Source organism: Columba livia, chromosome 3, assembly GCF_036013475.1.
Source record: "Columba livia isolate bColLiv1 breed racing homer chromosome 3, bColLiv1.pat.W.v2, whole genome shotgun sequence".
Lineage (NCBI taxonomy): Eukaryota > Metazoa > Chordata > Aves > Columbiformes > Columbidae > Columba > Columba livia.
In genome coordinates this window covers 73429170-73449670 of record NC_088604.1, presented here as the reverse complement: position 1 = coordinate 73449670, position 20501 = coordinate 73429170, and the positions used below count along the sequence as shown (strand labels likewise).

Here is a 20501-nt window from a genome sequence, read left to right as displayed (position 1 = left end):
TTGTCTGCACAGAGGGGAACTGGAGCAGATTCTGGGATGATTCTGAGAGCTTTGAGGTCTGTATTACTATGAGTAGGATGAAATGTAGCAGTACAGAGTGCAAAATCATTCACCTAGGGATTAATATGAATTTTGTCTTTGAGCTCATCAGTTGGAAACAACCAATAAAGACCATCACAAAATGACTTGGGCAACAGTGACCTCTCCTATCCCCCCCAGTATTGCAACCATGATATACCAGGCAAAAATTCTCCAAAAGAACTGGGCAAGTGTTTAAGCCATCCATAAAACCTTAGTAGGAGCATGTCTGCAACATGCACCAGTATTGAGGAAAGATGAATTCCAGGTGGAAGAGGTGTAGAGAAGGGCTTGTAAGGTGATCCATCAGGAGGTCGGAGTTACTGTTATATGAAAGAACTGAAAGATTGTGCCTCATTTAGTCAAGGAAAATGAAGTCTGAGGAAGATACTACTGCTTCTTTTAAATACCAAAGGTCAGGAAGGCAGAAAATATATTTAAAGCTAGAAGAAAAAACTGGTGCAAAAGAAATGGCCATACATTTATTTTGGCTGAAAAACAGGAGGAAAGAAGAGTGAGATTCTGAATGACCTTTTTACTGGGTCACTGGAAGATGTGTAACTGATTTTTGGATGTGTGACCAGTCTACGATAGTAGGGACTGACGTCAGTGATCAGGGGATCCCTCAGAGGCCTCTGTTTCAGAACTCCACTGACCTGGAAGAGAATGACAGACTCCATGGGTCAGTGCCTGCAGCCGGAGCCCAACTTCTAGGCAAGGGGCTGGTGGGTGGGCTTCCCTCCCATGGCACATGCTGCTTCCCAAGCTTCCCCTCATGCCAAAATTCTGCCCAATTGTCTTGGTTTTGCTTTCTTCCCCCTTCAAAGGTTTGTGTGGCTCCCTTTCCCCCTCATTTAAACCCTTGTCCCATGGATCAATTAAAGCTGTGTTAATGGCAGGCTCTTATTTTGGAGTTCCAAGGGGTTGAAATAATTAGAAATTCAACCCTAATAATTTTGTAGGTGAGAAAAATAGTTTTGAGTGTGTATTGGGATAAGCCATGTGCAGGACAAGGGCTGGCAGACAACAAAAGCTATTTGCAGAAAAAGAAAATCTGTTTTTCCAATAAAATCCTTTAGATTTTTTTTGTAGCGAAGCCACATCCAGTCAAACCACACTTTAGGTTAGAGTAACCGTGGGTGATAAACCCTACATAGAGTTTTAGGTGAAATGGGAGGTTTGCAGTCTCAAAAAAGAACCATTCTCCAGTAATAAACCCAGAGTTGCTCCTGCATTTATGGCTTGTTTAGTCTGGATGTCAATCTGTACTTCAAAAAAAAAAATTGTAATGATAGATAATTATATCTGAGTGTGCATGAGCCAGATCAGATGTGGAGATGGTCTGATGTGATGTAACTTGGGTGCAGGGACTACTGTGCGATTTACTTTTTCTGCACTTAGAAACTACAGAGTTTGTCAGAAACTTTCTCAGGGTAGGGATTCTGAGTTATGGGATTTGGTGGGAGCCACATTGATGCTTTGCCTGGAAAATAATCAGACCCACAGGTGCAGCATTTACATCTCTGCAGACTGTGTCCAGTAAGACAAAGCTGAGCTGGGGATACTGTAGACTTTGCTTCAAGTGGGTTACACTGTGCATTCTCTTCTGCTTTTGTCCTAAAGGTGCAGGAGTTTTTCAGAAAAACGAACAGACAACCCAGTTCAAATAAACTGTTTGCAAAAACCCACAAGATGCTCAAGTCTGTTCCTTCCAAAAGTGATTGCTTTGTTTTGCAGTATACTGCTCTGTATTTATTTTGTATGTAATAAGGCAATCAATATCTTTTAACATCCCCATCTGTTTGGCTAGCATGAATACACAGCTTCTTAGCCTGAACAGGACTCCTGTCAGTTATACCTATGGAACCTTTCTAAGGAAAACTCATAAAGAAATTATTTGTCCTTATTTTAGTTTGGGGCTGGTTTGGAGTAGCTGCTGATCCTGTATTATCATGAGGGTAGGATTTGTCCTGTTTGTTCTCCTTGAGCTCTGTGGTCTGTACTCCGTCTCCCAGCCATTCATTTAGGGAACCTATATCAAGCAGGAGGGATGCATGACTCCCTGTGTCTGCAGCCAGGCTGATAAGATAATGCCACTTCATTTCTACCATCCTAAAACCTCCTCCATAGGCAGCCCCAGGCTTCTGGTAGAGCACAAGCAGTCTCTGTCCTCCTTCTTGCCCTGCTTTACCAACTGCCCTTATTTAGACCCAAGGCTTGGGAAAAATCCCCCTCCCTTTGTGAGCAACAGAGCTCTTCATGGGACCTGGCCAGCAGAAGGGCAGGAGTAAGTGCTTCTGCTGGGGAAAGCCTTTGGAAGCCATGAAGGGAAGGCAGATGAAGAGCTTGTTGCAGTTGAGACAAGCAGGGATGCTGCCAGCTTGAAGGATGTCTGCTGAGATGTGGCAGATGTGGTACTGTGGGGAGAAACGGTGAACTGGAGACAAGGATGGAAGGACAGATCATGCATGAGGAAGAGAAAGCTGATGAAGTAACAGGGGCTGCTGGATCAGGGCAAAGGAGATAATGGGAAATGAGTAAACAGACAGATAAAAGAGAATGAATAAAAGTACAGGGCAGTGGTGTCTTATTTCTGGAGGAGAATAATTGTACTGAATTGAATAAGCTTGTCTGCAGTGGTCTGGGTTTGCATACGTGAGACAGTTTTCAGGGATGATGCAGCAATACCCCAGCCTTCTACATGGTGTTTGTCACAGGCTGATATTAGAGTATCTTCCAAAGGAAATCTGTACTGTTATGTTGATCCTGTAGCTAGATAAATACTGTTTTTTTTGTGTGTGTGTGAGAGAGGGAGGGGTAGAAAGAAAAACAGAAGAGAAAAAAAAAAAAGAGAGGGAGAAGTGTGAAGAACAGGCAAGAAAAAGATAGCGAGTATGACGTAGGGTGAGATGTAAAGACAGCAGGTGCATGTTCATAGTGTGTGCGTGTGTCCTGCTGTGGGAACACAAGCTGGATTGAACTTCTTGGTGCCTAAAGTGAGGATGGGATAGAGAAAAGTTAATTAGACAAGAAACTTTTCTCAATTTTACCTGCTTGATTGTGGTATTGAATGAATGCATGTCACAGCGGCATCAGTCTGAGAGTCCACACAGGAGAGCTATGCGTGCACAACAAACTTGAGGAGTTCAAGCTTTCATTTCAAAGTTGAGCTTTGTGGTTTTCAGGATTGCAGAAGTATATTTCTGCATTCAAACAGGGCATGGATTTGAAATCAAAGCATTTTAGAAAACATGTTAAATAGCCTGTAGTTGCTGGAGGTATGTATTTCTTGGCACTTTTTGTCTCAACAGAGTGTTAACTCTGAAGGCTAATGGCTACATTTCACTACCAACAGCCACAGTTTCAGGATTGACTTTTTTTAACAGATGAGGCAGGAGTAACAGTCCTGCTCTTCCCAGCAGGTAACTTGGTAGTTACTGCAACTGAGCAAAATGGGGCTTGTCAGAAACTGTAAAACAAAGGCAGAATTCAAGTGAAAAAGATGAAGCATTGTTCCAGAAAGAAACTTGTTTTCCCTAGAGTGATGCTCAGAAGTCACAATAAGGTGCTTGAATTCAACAAAAATTTGGGGTTTTTGTGGATAATTCTAGAGGCTGGACAGTCTCTTCATTTATTTTAGCACCTGCTGTTAAGATCAAAGAGGAATCTGCTGTAGGCTTAGGCTAGAACAAAGCCTTACATGTAAACTAAGAGCTGAGATTGCTAGTTCCATCAAATAATTTGTTAGCGATGGGGCAACAGGATTTTTCCTGAACCATGTTAGGGAAAAGTCTGCTTGTTTTTAGTGGTTGGAAAATTTGGGAAAGTGAAGAAGGGGGTTGCAAGAGAGTTGTTGGGGAAAGCTGACATCCTCGTTGTGACAGTAGCAATGTATGGTCTGTGCTACATGCTAGCAAGATCCACAACTTGTGGTGAAGGTGTAAAAGATTAAGTCAGTGTTAACTTTTGATTTTTGATTTTTCTTAAATTTGATACCTATAAAGCAACTCTAATTCATGTAAAGGTTAGACTTTCTATGTTCCAGTCAAACACAGAATTGAAATAACTTACTTGTCTCTAGCAGATAGCAAATTATAACAACGTTCTTCTATCATAAATTAACTCTAGATTTCATTATGAAAACAGAAAGATAAAATTACAAAAATCCTCATAACTCTATTTATTTTTCTTGTAATAAAAAATGGCTATTCCAACAGTGTTAGGTAACAGCAGTGCTGTTGCCTACAATGCCAACTGTTACATCGTTTGCTGTGTGCGTTTCATTACTACCCAAGAGGCTCTGGTCCCAAGCCAGGATCCTCTTGTGCTGGACATAATTCAAAAGATGCCCTTTGTATCAAAGAGCTTACAGCAGGGGCATCAAACTCATTTTCACCAGGGACCACATCAGTCTCATGGTTGCCTTCAAAGGGCCAAATGTAATTTTAGGACTGTATAAATGTATATATAAATATATAAATAAATACGTATGTGTATATAAATATATGTAGGAGTAGTTACATTTATACAGTTCTAGAATTACATTCGGCCCTTTGAAGGCGACCACGAGTCTGATGTCGCCCCCGGTGAAAATGAGTTTGACAACCCTGGCTTATAGTGTTTACAGTGCTTTGGGTTTATAACATAGCATCTCGGTAAAGAGAGCTGCTGCTGGAGTTTTAATTTATTTAGAGGACAGTTTATCTGAATGGGGGAGGTCCTCTGCTTTAACAAAAGTAACTTAAGCCCAAACAGCTGGTTCCTTTTCTGAACGCCCTTTAAATAAAACCAATACATATCTGATCTTTGTGCAGTACAGGACAGCACAGAATGGTAGATGGCATCATAAGGTTTTCGTTAGCTTCTTTTGTAGTCTTATGTAGGAAACTAATCTGAGTACAGTTATTGTAGATATTTCCCTTTGTACATTGACGCAAGTTTTTTTTTTTCCCTTTTGAAATTAAATACGTTTTGCTTTTTATTACAATGTAATATGTAGTAATATGTCTACCTGAAAAATTTGTGATTAAAAATTGCTTGAGACATCTTCTTTCCATAAATAGTTATAAATTTTCCCTGAAAAATAATACTGAAAACTTTGCATAGTTTTGAGTGTTTCTAAAAGGGAAAAAATTCCTGGAAAAGACACAGTCTTCATAGCTTTATTAACATACCCACCATCATCCATCATATAACACAGTATGTCTAGAGGAACTTTTAGTTTTTGTAGTTCCAGTAGCATAACCTTTCAACTGTCACCTTGCAGAGCCGAAAGTGAAGTGACATAAGCTGAGCTGGACAAACTACTGAAAGCAAACTGTATACTTATTTGGTTTTGTTAGTTTGTTTGTTCTGTATGCTAGTTATCTCTGAACAAACCTGGACTACTTTAAAAAAAAAAAAAGTTGTTTCGATTTGCTGAACAAATTGCAGTTCATTTTGGATCTCACAGTATTTCTTCTGCATCTGGACTAGGTAATTCACAAAACCACTTTCAAGATGGCAGCTGGCATACGTTAGCATGTTATCAACACTCATCATTAATATTATTGTGGAAAAGAAGTGGCTTCTGCAAAAGTGTGTTTGTGGGAATCAAAGAAAATGGCTGTTACATTCCCTTTAGACAAATTTACTGCATGTGTACAGTATTTGAGAGTAACCCTTGGTAAAAAGAATCCCTTATGAAATAGGGTTGCCTATAAATTACTCTAAAGGTTTATAGAAAAAGGCTTTAGGAAACAATGTATTTTCTGTAAGTGTCTAATTTGTGATGGTAATTCAGTATCTGGGTAATAAATACTATATTTTGTAAGATCATTTAGCAGAAAATACCTAGAAAAAGTGCAATTATTTTTATTAACTTGCACAGGACTTTCCCATAAAGGATTTAATTTGGGGCTGTATTTACTGAGCTCTAGAGCTTGGGTTTTAGCTGGATTTATGCTTTTGCTCCCCCCAATCCCACCTTTCTAGCAGGTTGCTTTCTCTGTATTTCATTTTAGCTGCTCCTGCCTGACCCACATTCAGGTGGTTGGTTCCATCATCTCCTCTACTGCCATCATCCTACATTTTTCTAAACTCACTTTCTCCGTAATCTGTCTTATTCCTTATTTTTTTGTAAAGAATTGATCATACATAATGGAGGGGACTCATAATATAAAGATGATGAGTGAGCTAAGAGGATTTACCAGGCAAAAGAGTGGGACCAGATAAAAATGGGTCACTGTTATTCTTAAAATGTGGCAGTCAGAACTGGGAAAGGTGTATTTGATACCCAACAACCGTCATTATAACTTGATTTTACTCTTTCCCTACAATGCTTTCCTTCAAGTATTTTGATTAATATCATCAAATTATTGCCAAACAGGCTTATTTTCTGCTTTCAAACAAGGCCTGTTCATGTAAGTATGATGCATGCTAGACCTCCTGATGGCTTCAGTGAGCGCTCTGACTCCTAAATTTGTGAAATCACATTTACCCATGCAAATACAACCAACAAGTTTTGCTTGTTGTTGCACTGACACAATGTCCTCATGGCAGAACCCTTGCACTTGGTACAAGTGGATGGATCGGAGTATTTTAATTTGCATTTCTTTCTGTTTCAGAGTTTTTAAAATCCCTTTTTGAGGGGATGATGTAGCAAACCTCACTGTTTCACATCAAAAATTCCTATTGGAGTGGGTGAGACTTTTCCAGTAAATGATATGGATGTATGGTCATTACCACAGTGGCATCAGTGACATCGTCGCTCGGTGGCAATGGAAACTGTCGTGAGCTGAGTGAGCAGTGTAAACCTAGATTGACACATACATTGGGGAATGAGCAAATGTGATTCACCACTAATTTATCCTCAGGTATTGAGATGACCACCAAGTATCTTTGACTTGTCTGCAAATCTATATATATGCACAGAGCTTAAAAATTAATTTTCACTGTCATCTAACTTTTCTTCTGCAATTGCTTTTGCTTACCCAGCCAAGAAGCAGGTGATGAATCAGGTATGAATTGCGAATGGCTAATGAATAATAACCAGATGAACAGCTTGCAAATAACTCTTAACCTAAAAACTGCTTGTCTGGAATATCTGATGATTTCTCACAAATCAAAATGTATTTTTTCTGGTTTGTTGAATATATACATACATATTTATACGTACACATTTCACATTCCTTGTATAAATACACAGATACTCAGTTTCAGGCAGTGATATTTGAACAACTGTATTTAGGATGAACGACAATTGAGGAATTTAGCACAGACTGGCATAGTCAAACAAGATTTCTACAAGTATAAATTGACGATGTAAAGTTTCAGTAATTTATTGTCGATTTTGACAGAACAATTTGGAACTAATCTGTCTAGAGGAGCACCTTTCATTTTTTTCAGGTGAATAGCTCTTGCTTTTTGTCAGTCATTTCAATCTGATTATCTAATTCAATGCAAATATTTTAGTAAAAGAGATTTTCTAATAAGGAGTTGTTAATTGCTAAGCAAACAGGTTGCAACAATGAAACACAATTCACTAAAGTTTTGTTTCCGTTAGCTAAGCTTTTTCTCAGAGAATTTAAGTATTTGCTGGATCTCTAGTCAGCCTGCTGCAGTTATGAGAGAAAAGCTCTAAATGTAAAGTAAGTAAATAACGGTTAGACTTAAGGAAATAAAAGCACCTCACACAAATAGATACATGAAACTGAAGTTATTCAACTGTTCTGATACAGTCAAATACACTGAAAGAAAATTAGAGAAGCAGATGCAGCTTTCTGTATTTTAGTTCAGGATTTTTAGGCAACAGCACTTTTAAAGAATCATGCAGATCAAAACAGTTTAGTAAAAACTGCCTTCTCTGAGTTTGTTTTCTTTTGAGTGGGGTTTGTTTAGGGTTTTATTGAGAGTCTTTGATCTCTTTTGGCATTTAAAACCTTTTGCAAACTCTGTGGATTGTTTCTTACTGTTACAGAACATTCATCTAGCTGAAAACACATTTTAATTTGAAAGCATTATAATTTTAGCGGAACATTTGATTTTGCAGCCTTCCAGATTCACAGGGATACACGAAGACTAACTTTGACTGGAGTTAGTGTGTATTCTAGCATTAACAGAAGTCCTGAAAAAATATATATAAAGTGCTTCGACGATTAAAAATAAAACCAAAAGCGTAGGTTTATATTGTTTTCAAAGCAGGAGTCGAAATTCGAAAGAAAAGAGCCTAATTTTGAACAGAAATAAGAAGATCGCCGTCGTTCTATGAGGATTCCCGCAGGCACCTGGGACCGCAGACCCGCTAACGCAGCACCGGGACTCGCACCGGACGACGCGGAGGTTTCATCTCCCGGAAGATAGAGGAAGAAAACAGAATCTCCCGAGTTTCGGCTGCCCCGCCGGCAGCAGCAAAAGAAACATCTTTCCCGCGAATATCTGCAACGGTTTCCGCGGTACTTGCTCCCGGCCCCCCGAGCAGCGCAGCCCCGGTGCTGCCGTGCGGCGTCTCCCCGCCGCCAAGGAGCCGGTCCCCGCCGCACCGTAACAAAAATTGCCGCCAGGGGCACGGCGGCAGCCCCGGCCGGGCGGGCACCGCCGCCACAACCGCTTCTCCGCCCGCGGGCGGGGGGGAGCACCGTGGGAACCGGCCGTCTACCTGAGAAGCGCCGTCCCCTCCGCCCCGTCCAGGTATTTGAGAAGGGGGAGCCTCGACCGGAACGTCCTGCCGAGGCGGGGGGACAGTGCAGCGTGGGCCGCCCGACCCCGCAGCGGAGCCACGGGAGATGCCCCCCGCGCTGGCAGCTGGCGCCGAGGCTTCCCCGGAGGGACCGGGTGCTGCCAGCTCGGCGCTCGGGCAGTAGAATCTGTGGTCCAGAGTCCCCGCTGAAGGCGAGGACAGTCCCGCTGCCCAGCAGCCGCCCGCGGGTGGGGGGGAGGCGAGGGCAGGTGCGCGCCGCCGCCTCAGGGCAAGGGCAGAGGCGGCACGGTCTCTACCAGCCGCCCGGTTTACGAACGATTCCCGCCGGTTAACGGCGCTGACAAGCCTGCGAGGCGAGGGGAGAGGCTGTCCCGGGACGGCGGCGGCGGCTGCCCGCTGCCCCGGGTGCCGTTAGGCTGACAGATGGCGCGGGGCAACGGGTCCCCAACGACCGCGTGCCCCTCGGCCCGTTCCGAAGGAAGCGCCGCAGCCGGGCTGAGGGGAGCCCCGCGGCCGGTTGGAGATGTCCTCACCTCTTCCTTGCCGTGGAGGTAAACTCCGGTCAGACTTTGACCTCCCCGCCCGCCTCTCGGCGGCGGCTGGCGCCCATAGCAGAGTGAGTTTGGGGAGAAAACGAAATACGTGGGGCGGGGGCTTCCAGCGCAGCCCTCCGGTCCGCTCCGTTCCAAGCCCGACCTGGGGCTTCCCTTGGTCGGGCGTTCCCCCGGCGGCTGCCCTGCTGAGCGACGCCGTAGCGCGGCCCGCCGGGGCGCCGGGACGGGCGGGCTACGGCTGGGCCGTCGGGGCGGGGTGGCGAGGCGTCGGCCCAGGGGCCCGCGGCGGTGGCGGAACGCTCCTTCGAGGGGAGCGCGGCCGCCGCCTGCCTGGGAACCCCGTCACGGAGTCGGGCTGGCGGCTGGCCGGCGCGACGGGCTCCGCGGGTGTGCGTGTGGAGCAAGGCCGGCGGCGGCCCAGGAGCCACACCGCACCTGAGGCTGGGGTTTGAGGTAGCCCCTTCGGGGAGTTGGACAGCTTGGAGGGCTGGGGCTGAGGGGTAGGTGGCTGCGGTTGTGCCCAGTAGAGATTGGGGAGGGCCGGGCGGGGAAGGAGGGCTCAAAGAAAACACGTGTGGTGCGGGGTATCGGGAGGAACTGTGCATCTCCGAATGGGAGCGGCGGTTTGATACCCCACGGAAACAGAGGGTCAGTTTCCTGGCACCTTCGTCCCGGGCGCCGCAGGGCGTCTGCCTTTTGATCTCGGTGGCTGGAAATATCTGTTTAAAATAATCAGGCCGCATAGGGAGGATCTTTTTCTCGTGCCGCTGCCTCTCCCTGCGTTGCCTTTAGGTAAGCGCTGTATTGTAGCTCCTGTGTGCGCGCCTCGTAATGAGAGGAAGGGAGGGAGGCAGCCTGGGAAGCGCTGGCTCCGCCCGTGGGCGTTTTCTGTCGGCCGGGGCTGGTATTGGAACCGGCACTGCAGTGATTTTATCTGCCTCTGTGCAGACGCGCACCAACATACGGGGCAATATTTGCCTTTCTCGAAGAAAATACAGATTGTTGCCGTTTTATTGTTTTGAATGCGAGGTGGGAGCATGAGAAAAAGAGGACTTTGAAAGGGGATCGGAGCCGCTTGGCGGTCAGTAGCGCTCTGTTCCCTCCGGCTAAAGGGGGAACGGAAATGTGAGGATTTTATGAGGGCGGGAAGCTGGGGTGCAGAGGAAATATTGCCCGGGGTTTGCTAGAGGGAACGAAGGACCGAACTACGCTTGCCCCTCGTTTGGCTCCGTCCTTTTTCGGTTTCCCCTTTCGCTTTATTCTGGTACCTCTCCTGTACGTCCTGCCTTAAACTACCGTGAAAGGGAGGGAAGAGCGGAAGCATGTCCAACCCGGAGAAGCGGATCTTATCCCGCCCCTCGGCCCCCCTGGCTGCAGCACCCGGGGAAAAGCTCGGCTCCGGCAGCCGCTCGCTCCACTCCCATGGCCAGAGCAGCGGAGGTGGAGGCAGCGGCGGGTCTCCTCCTCCTCCCCCCGCTCCTGGAGGCGGCTCGGTTGCCTGCAGCTCCCTCTCTCTCCTCTTAACAACCACCAGCAGCAGCAGGAGCCGTGCTGCAGGGACAGCCTCCTCCGCCGCCTCCGCCAGCATCGTCCCCAGAGCGGCAGCGGCTCCTTTCCTCGCTCCAATCCCCTCCTTTTCCTCCGCTTCTCCATCTTCTTTTTACTTCTTGCCGCCTCCTCCTCGTTTCTCCTCCTCATCTTCCTTTAACCTCACAAGTCTCCAAGGGAGGGAAGGAGGAGGAGAGGCAGCGAGAGCGGCAGGAGGAGGAGGAAGAGATGTTGGTGGAGCAGCAGCAGCAGCTCACTTGATCGCCCATCCAGGCAGCAGCGGCAGGAGGAGACTCTTCTCTCCTTTCTCCATCCAGAGCTTGCTGCTCCGTTCCGCAGCCGGCGGTAACCTGCACCACTCCCGGTTCCTCCTCTCTCCACCCGCCTCTGGCCCGTGGTCCTGCGATTCCCTCGGTGCTGCAGCAGCAGCAGCCCGCGGCGACGGGATCCGAGGAGGCGACGGCCCCGGCGGGAGCAGGACTCCTAGGCGGCAGCAGCGGCAGAGAGGCGCCTTATTCTCCTTCTCGTCTCCCCTGCTCCTAGGGCCAGACATGGAAGATGGATCTAATTCTGCAAGCTGCTTTAGGAGGTTTACGGACTGTTTCTTGAACACAAGTAGGTACCGGAGCGCTGTGCCCGGCGGCAGGTCACGCGTGTCTCGGGGGAAGGCGAAGGGCTGTGTCCGAGGCTGGGTGCATGCCTCGAGGAAAGGGCATTTCTTTGTGAGTGGGGGGAAGGCGAAGACACAAAGGGGCCGTATACGTGGGGCGTGCGTGGACGCATAGAGGAGCGGCCGGGTGTGTATTGAGGATGCACGGACAAAGGGGATGCTCGGTGTAACTGAGTGCTCTTTGTGGGAGCTGGCTGTTAACGCCTTGGGCATCATTTCGGCATCAGATAGCTACGTATATGTGTGTCAGCTTTTTACTTGGTGCATGCTTCATTTTCTCAGGCATGATACGTAGGGGAATGGAGACTTTCTCCTCTACTTACTTGAAGTAGCAATAAGGAAGCATTATGGTATCGGTGGTTGACAGAAAAGCGGCGGCGGAGGACCGAACATGGTGAAATGTACCGCTTCTTCCTGCATCCCCTGTCAGATCCGCCACACGCCTGCCAATTCCGTAGCTTTGATCCGGCTTTGGTTCTGGGTGCCTTCTTCCCCTGGCCGTGGCTCATTGTAAGGCGGGCGAGAAGCCGGCGAGGAAACATGTGCTCCTTGTTGGGAGGGGGCTGGCGCGGAAAGAGGAATAAAGGGTGCAGGGGGTGCCCTATAAAGGGCGCTCCGCAGCGAGCCTCTTCCGCTGCCGGCGAGGAAACCCTTGCCGGCTACCACCGAGCCCAAAGGCGGGGGAAAGGCGCGGGGCCGCGTTCGCCCCGTGCCGGGTGTGGGGCGAGAACAGCCGCTCGGCCTTTCGGTGCGGAGCTCGGCGAGTGCTCTCCCCACGCTGGGCCGGGGGAGCCCGGCGGCGGCCGCTGGCCAGCCCGAACCGCTGAGGCGGGTTGTGCGAGGGGGAGGAGGGTTTCACATGGCAGAAGCTCCACGTTCACAGGGACGCGGCCCGGCTCCCCCTCGGGTGTTTTGCCCCGAGCCTGCTGCCGCCTTCCCTTCTCCGAGGCGTTTCGCCGATACGCCGCGCCCCGCCGGGAGGCGACCCCAGCGTGGGACGTCCCTGGAGCGGCCGGGGCTTCGGGCTGAAACCCCTCGGTGTCGGGCTGCTCGTGCCCTCCCGCCAGCCCCTCAGCGCCAGCACCCCGCCGGGAAATGGGCTGATCAGTTTGGTCATGGAATTAATGATTTTCCAAGCAGAGCAAGTATTAGGGCTGAAATACTATTTTTTCCTTTTTTTTTTTTTAAATCAGTGTTTTGTGTGTGGGTTTTTTTTTTTTTTTTTTTTGTTTGCTTGGGGTCTTTTTGTTTGTTTGTTTTTTTTTTTTTGGTGTGTCCCCCCCCCCCCCCCCCGCCCAATATTTCGATGCTTAGGGTGACCACAATCAGCTGTGGTTATTTGTGATTTTTATTTTTTTCTTCTTTTTGTGACAGTTTCTTAAATAATAAATTTATGCCTTAAAGCGTCTGTAAACTTGCATCTTAATTTTCTAGCATACTTTTATTTGGTAGCTTTTTGAATGTAGGTTAATAGCACACAGTTCGCAAGTGTGTATTTTGGGAGGTTGTGAGAAGAACTGTAGAGGTGTCAGCTGAAACCTCATTATTTGTCGTCTTGCAGGCTACTGTGCTGAAGACAGCTGTGAGCGTGGTAGCACTTGTCCTGCTCAGCAGTCGAGGTGAATAAAGATGACTATACGTTTGCTGCGTTGTCTTTTTGAAACTTTATTCAATAGTTGATTGTTACAGAGCAGCATACTTGTTTAGTTTTGAGGCCTGAAGGGAATCCTAAGCTCTTCCAGATTTTATTTTCTCTGTGTTTGAGAGGGGTAGAAAGCTGTTGTGTTAGGTACAACTCTGATGTTTTAAAATAAGTGGTCTTGGGAGTAAAGGACCAAGCTGGGGAATGTGTCATGCAGTATAATTCTCTCCTATGCCACTCTAAGAAGAAAAAAAAAATGACATAGAAAAACATCAGCTCTGTTCAAAACACCATTTTGAAAGCAGTGGTGACTTCAACTTAAGCTATTTTATGAACTCTTGAACACAAGAAACCTGGTCATCTTTGGCTGATTGTGACCTCTGACTGAAGATTTTCCTGCAGGCAGGAAAGGAGCAGAACAGTTCTTTCCCCTGTGAGTTTACTGACGTCTAAGACGACAGCCTCTCTCTCTGTGGAGACGCTTTTCCGTGCTCTGCAGCCTGCTCTCATGAAACTTTCAAGAACCTAAATGTCTGATATCTCTGCTCTTTTGAATATGATTGAAATTGGCCAATGGGCTCAAAAGGTATTAGTGAGGTCAGACAGACAGACGTCCACGTGTGTGCGTATATACATATGCGTACACTTCCCTCCCTCCCCAAATGATTGCATAAGTCTGATTTCCTTAGGAAACTGGGCTGGAAAAAAGTGGAGGGGAGTGAAGATACTATTCAGTTCCAGTGCAGCTACTGCAAAGAGCACTTGTCCAACTGTTTGCAGTACTGTGCGCAGTCCTTGTTACACTGCAGCCGAAAGGCTATTATTGTTTTGAGGAGGGTGAGATCATGTAGAATAATGAAGATAATGTACTGCATCTCATAGCTTTTGTTTCCTGAATTGTATTTTAGGTTGTAATCATATGTCTATACATATATATGCTGATCTCCTTTAAAGATAAAAAGGTCCAAATATTTTTACAAGGAAACTGACGAGTTCTGTAGGGAGGAGAATTGAGATGAGCTCTTTTGGAATGGAGATTTGAAAGTGACTTAACAGAATCCTCAGGACTGGAAAACAATGAAATTGCTAGAGATATGTTCTTCTTCCCCTCTCAGCTCTTTAGGCTTGCATGCTCTCTAGTCAGGATTTTGTTAGAAGGTTCTTGATATTATTAATATTTCAGGTTCTGCAATACTCTCTGCCATATCTGGCTATTTTTTGTTTTAAGATTCCTAATGAAGTGTTGGACTAGACTTGAGAAGCTTATATGTATGTACTTTGTGTTGTTTTTCTTAGCTGTTTAAAATCTGTAATTTGCTGCATAACATAGTGTCTTTAGAAACTTTTAGTGTCTAACGTGCTGGATCAGTTCTCCAGTGGAGTTCTACAGTAGTTAGGATACCGCAAGCTGTCAGATATTCCAGGTTTCTGTCAAATGGCTTACCTTCAGGGGACCATCCCATGTTCCTTCTACACTCAAGGTCTCTGAAGCTGCACATGTATACTGTATTTTATCTGTGACTCATGAGTCTACTCACAGGTATGAGTATTTTACAGCATGGGGGCTTTCTGCTTCTCAGAGTATTATCACTATATTGGTATTTTATACTGAGTTACCTTTTATCTGGCTTTTTGTGTGTGTGTGTGATGCAGCAAGTTTATTCTGCACCTTCGTGTACCAGTTGCTAAAACTTTCTGAGTAATGCTCTAAGAAAGAGTAGATGTAGTAAGATTTGTAGTTGTAGAATAAAATAGCAATTAAGGTTTAAATAAAGTTAAAAGTATTTCTGTTACCTGCACTAATGGGAAAGTTATTCTTGGCTTGACTTTTTTTTTTTCCTAGTCTGTGTATTCATTGCTTGTGATCAGGGTTTTGTAAGCCACATGCTGATCTTCAGCAATGAATCTCATGTGTAAAGATGGACAGGGTTTGGTTTTACAATGAAATCATACTTAAAACTTAGATGCTGATGTAGAAAACTGAATTGTCTCTGGTTTTCACTCCAGGGATTCTGGCTCCGTGTTAATGGAAAGTGAAATTGTCACTAAAGCGGTGTATTGTTATCATGTTAAGTGATACTGTTTAGAGACTCCCATCAGGCTACTATTTCATAATATGACATTTTGCAATAAGTTATAGGAACACCATCTATTCTGGTCTGAAGTGCTGCCATTGTATTTAGAGGGACCAATGCATAGGGCAGACAGCATGGAATGGCATGGAGAGGGAATGGAAACCGTGGGGGCAGAAGCAGTTAACAGTGAAGGAGGGCTTGTCTCTGGTAGTCAGGGATATTTTTACAAATGGTTTTCTACAAGGCATGCAGTTTACTTTTGAAATAACTAATCCTCTGTCCCTTTGACTCCTCAGCTCTGCTGCTTATGTTTGCCTGATGGCTTGGGGGTACCCAGCACTCACAGGCCTTGAGAAAGGAGGTAACGCTTTCACTGCTAACTCAGTAAGATGGGCTGTGGAAGGTGTGACTATGTACAGTGGGATAGTGTGAGTTGGGAGGTAGTTTCTTTTTGTCACTTGTGCAAGGAGGATGGCAGCTCATTGAAGGTTCTAACACAAGGGTGGCAGTTTGGATTACCCTGTTCGTGTCCCTTCCTTCTTTTGCTTAGGTGTAAGCCATACTCATTAGCTGGACATGGTGAAAACCCAGAAGTGTAAAGGTTTTGTTTCAGCATGACTTAGTGACTTGATTTTGAAACAGTCATGTAAACGCTAATTTCATTGAATGATCTGGAGTATGTTTTTGGTTTACTTGCTTTTACATCACCTCTTGTACAGCACAGTGCAACAGTACCTTTTGTTCAGTTTTGACATTTTTGTGCTGTATTCTAATACAAATAGATTATACCTAATTTCTCTCAATGTTCTCAAATAATGAATTTAATTTTAGATTCAGAAAATAAGAATGAGAGTTTGGGTATATGTGTATTTATAACTTGGAAATGGCTTATGCAGCTTGTTGGTCAATGTTAACCTTTTCTGTGATTGAAATCATATTTCAGTTTGGTGAGGCTTATATGAGCTGTTTTTTAACACTACTTTAAAAAGTATCGAAGTTTCAAGTCATTATGTTTAATACTTCAAAATTCGTTGTTTTTTTACAGTATTCTAGTCTTTACACTTTGGCACTATTGCCATAATCTAAAAGAAAAGTAAGAACATAAGTTAATAGTTATATATAAAAAGAAGGGCTTTAAAAAAAAAGATTATATATGTATATGTGTATATATATATATATATACACATATACATATATACGTATATATGTATGTATATATATATATGTATATGTGTGTATATATATATAAAAATTTGTTTTTATACTCCCTCTGCTGGCTGTTTCAATTACAAGTGCCTGTACTTGAACTTCGTTACTAAACCTGCTCTTCCTTTACTGTTTTATCAAATGAGCAGTAACGCGTATTGATTTCAATCTGTATTTAAAATGCAAAAAAACCCTGTAATTGTTAATAAAGCTATTTGCAGGAATGGAAAATTTGATACCTGTTTTATGGAGCAAACTTTTGTTATACCATGTATTGATTTGAACTCTAAAAGCAATTGAATATTTTGGTAGATGAGTCACATCTTTACCAGTAAATATTAACATGAATAGCGTTTCAGGTATTGTTCTAAAAGATTTAGTTATCTGTTCCATATATTGTAACATATTTACTATGGACCTTTGAAGAACACTTGTGGCAAAACCAAAATAATTATGCCATGTTTTGTTATGTTAAACAAAGAAAAATCAATAATGAGTTTGACTAACATGTACATAATTAGCTACAAGGCTCCACTGGAAGTATTGTGCAGATGTAATGCATTATTTCTTAGGATACTGGTTTTACTACGTTAGTATACAGCAGTAGTATACAGCAGTTTTAACCCAAAATATATATAGCACTCAAAAATTGTAATTCTTAGGAACTTCAGAGGTTATGTACAAGGATTGTTGTATGTGCTATTGAAACAGGGCCATTGCATTCCCATGGGTGTCAGTTGTGGTTAAAATTGTGCAATATTTCTTGTTTATATTTCTGCTAAAGATCCAGACTTTGCTATGTAATGTGTCCTCACTTGTGCTGGTACTTGACTTCTTCCTGTCAGTTTGAAAGTGCCACCTACTGAATGACAGCTCCTTCCAGCACTTTTTTCCTTTGCCATCTGAAGGCTGTTAGAGCTCAGCCTCGCTTATCTCGTGGGATGTGAAAAGTTGATGTGGTTGAACATGGCAACTGTGTTGAATCAAGCCTCAGCTTTGACCTCTTCTATTAAGAGATGCTATCTTTTCTTTCTGATTTGTTTCAAGGTGAGGAAACAGGATTTTCATCCTGGGAGGTGAGCTTCCCCTTATCCCCTTTTTAAACACTTGTGAGAAAGCATTGTATTTCTGTGGTTTTGTTGTCACTTCACGTCAAGCTGCCACAATTAGTGTGGGAGGAACCAGCTTGGCTGATGTTTATAGAGGACTTTGGCTTCTGCTATGCCAGACAATGCATTGATGCGTTGCACAGTCAAATGAGACAGTTCAAAAAGCAGGTAACAGACTCACAATCATGACTTTATTAACAAATGAACATTCCAAAATGCTCATGATGTGTTTGTTTTTGCACAGTAGAAGGACAATCTGGTTAACAAGTTCTAAATTTTTATGGTAAATAGATGAATTAATCTTTACTGTTAGAGCACACTGAGAATGCTTTATTTCAACATAGAAGCATGGTAATTATGTTCTCAGGGAGAAAAAAAAACTTGGCAAGAGTATGAATTAGTTCAAAAAAGTGTATAATTTACATATTTACAAGGAACTTATTTATTTCAGTGTTCTTTTTATATATCTTCTTCCCAGTGATATATCGCCACAGAGAGCTTGCTTAATTCCCAGCTCCTAAGCACCTTGTAATAGGTGGCATTAAGAAGAAGAAATACTGTCTTTCCAAATTTCATATTCTTTCAGAAAACATGTGGATAGTAAATTTTAGTCTGTGTGAGTGAGGTTTTTAAAACGTCACATCGTTAAGAGATACCAAATCTTACAGAATCATAGAAAGTCCTGAGTTGGAAGGGATTCACAAGGCTTATCGAGTCCAGCTCCCGTCCCTGCATGTGACAACCCACAGTTCACACTATGTGTCTGAGGGCATTGTCCAGTCTCTTCTTGAAGACTGACAGGCTTGGGGCCGTGACACCTCCCTGGGGAGCCTGTTCCAGTGTCCAGCACCCTCTGGGGGAAGAACCTTTTCCTAATGTCCAACCTAAACCTCCCCTGGCACATCTTCCTGACATTCCCTCGGGTTATGGCTCAATAAGACTAGAATTGAGGTCTCTGTATCACTTGAAGGCTTTCCAAAGTAGTTCTGACTCAATATTGAAAGAGAAGGCTTCTGGATATCACTCACTACCTTTAGAGAACTCATACTCATTTTAGTAGTTTCTGATTAAAATAATAATAAAAAAAACCTTAGCATAGAAGGAGTAAGAGTAATCTCATCTACTTTGATGTTGGGACCCAAAGAAGATGCTGTCAGGATGTGAGACCAGTTAATCCACCTTCTACCGGGAAACTGTGGAGATTTAATGCTTGCATTAGCACTTATTGATCTGATTCTTTGTTTCTGCATTATCAACTAGCTCCTGAGTTGTGCTTCTCTTAACAAAGTTTATTCAGCTGTTAGTAATTCCTAAATTCTTCCTTTTATCATTCCACTTGCATCAAAAAGAAATCCCCGAAATGTCAAGGCACAAATAGTTACTAAAGGAAAGAAAATTTTTGTGTCCAAAGTTCTAACAACTTTATACAGAAACCTCGCATCTCTAATCCTTCGGATCTGTATGTACCCAAAAGAGCTGATAATTCTAACTGCTGGCAAGCGTTGCCATGCTCACCTTAATAATACTGTTTACTTTGCTTCATTCTGTGAGGAAATTCTGTAATTAGCAGGGAAGATGTCACTTTATTTGCCCTAAATATTTTAATAGCATTTCTGCAAATTGGGGATGTTCTGCTGCTTCAGAGAATAAGATGATTAGGCTGAAAGGGTGGATAAGTGTGCATTTCATGTATTCTTTTGTAGTTTTACTCACTGCCTAATTTTTATTTCCTTTTATTTCTTTTGTAGCATCTTACTTTATTTACTTAGAAACTGTAAAGCTACTACCCTCTCTACTAATGGTCTTTGAGTTATTCTGGAAAAAGAAAAGAAAAAAGTCATGTGCTTTAATATTTCGCTAATAATTTTTCCCTAACACATAGCAGTTAAGTTTATGATATCTCGTTCTTTTACTTACACTGTGAGGTTTTGTGTGTGTGTGTTTATATTATGGTTTTCTTTCATGCACATACAGATACCTTGGCAACTTCTCCAGAGTGAATTCTTTCTTGGAACATAGCTTTGTTGCCTGTGCTTTCTTCTCATGGCTTTCTCTTTCTTTCAGTTGTATCTGTATTTTCGGGTTAATATTATTTCATCCTTATCCACCCATCAGCTTATTTCAGCTGTTGCTTCCTTCTTGATTGCTTGATTGTGTTGATTTTGTTTCTTCCTGCAGTGGGCCTGTGTCTTACCCTGTCCTTTTTACAATGTTCTTATTTTCCTCTACTGCTTTGGTTGTGTGAAGGCAGTATGCTGCTGTTATTTTTCTTGTGATGTAGTTTGTTTAGGCTGTATTGCCTATATATGTATATTATTTTTTTTTTTTTGTAAGGCTAAGTTTTGCATGGCAGTCTGAAAACTCTTGCTATGTGTTCTGTATTTGCAGTGACTCATTGTATTTCCTAATCTGCTACTGTCTGCCCAGCCCTAAGTGTGATGTCAGTAGAGGGTTTTTTTTACTTGCTTTTTTTTTTTTTTTTTTTTTAAGCAAGCGTAGGGCTGATGAAAGTTACTGTTTGATGTAACAGGAAACTGAACTCATCTGTTCTCAAAACAGGCACTGCCTTGGCCAGTGTGCTCAGGTTTCACCATGCCAGGCTTCTACGTCTTGTGCTTGGGAGCAAATCGCTTTTGTGTGGATGTGTCTCTCTGTTCCTGTTTCCTCAGACTTGAGTTTTCAGCAGTGAAGACTCCTGAGACAACTACCCTTAAAAAGCTTATTTTTTCATGAATCTTAAGTCTTCATGATTATGAATGCAAGAGGGTCTTGGGATTAGAGATGTCCTTTTGAGAAGTGCTTTCAAGAGGTCAGAGACTGTGAGTGACCCGTGGTCTCCAATGTTTATAGAACAGTGCATTCCCCTTACAACTTTTGCTTTAGCTGTTGTGGTGGTACAGAGAACAGGATAATCTGGTGTGTTGTCATAAACTGTTGGTGGG

The 20501-nt window shown here is 43.8% G+C and overlaps 1 protein-coding gene across 2 annotated transcripts in view; it reads left to right on the top strand.

The window, feature by feature from the left end:
- Positions 1 to 20501, top strand: part of PDE10A (phosphodiesterase 10A) — a 380239-nt gene that overhangs the window by 181418 nt on the left and 178320 nt on the right. The window contains exon 1 of one of the 2 annotated variants that reach the window (XM_065057592.1): positions 10416 to 11472. The exons of the other annotated variant lie outside the window; for it this stretch is intronic. Within the exon in view, the coding sequence (XP_064913664.1) occupies positions 10632 to 11472 (841 nt within the window). The 5' untranslated portion in view covers positions 10416 to 10631. Of the gene's footprint in view, positions 1 to 10415; positions 11473 to 20501 lie in introns of those variants that run through there. 2 annotated transcript variants of the gene reach the window in all.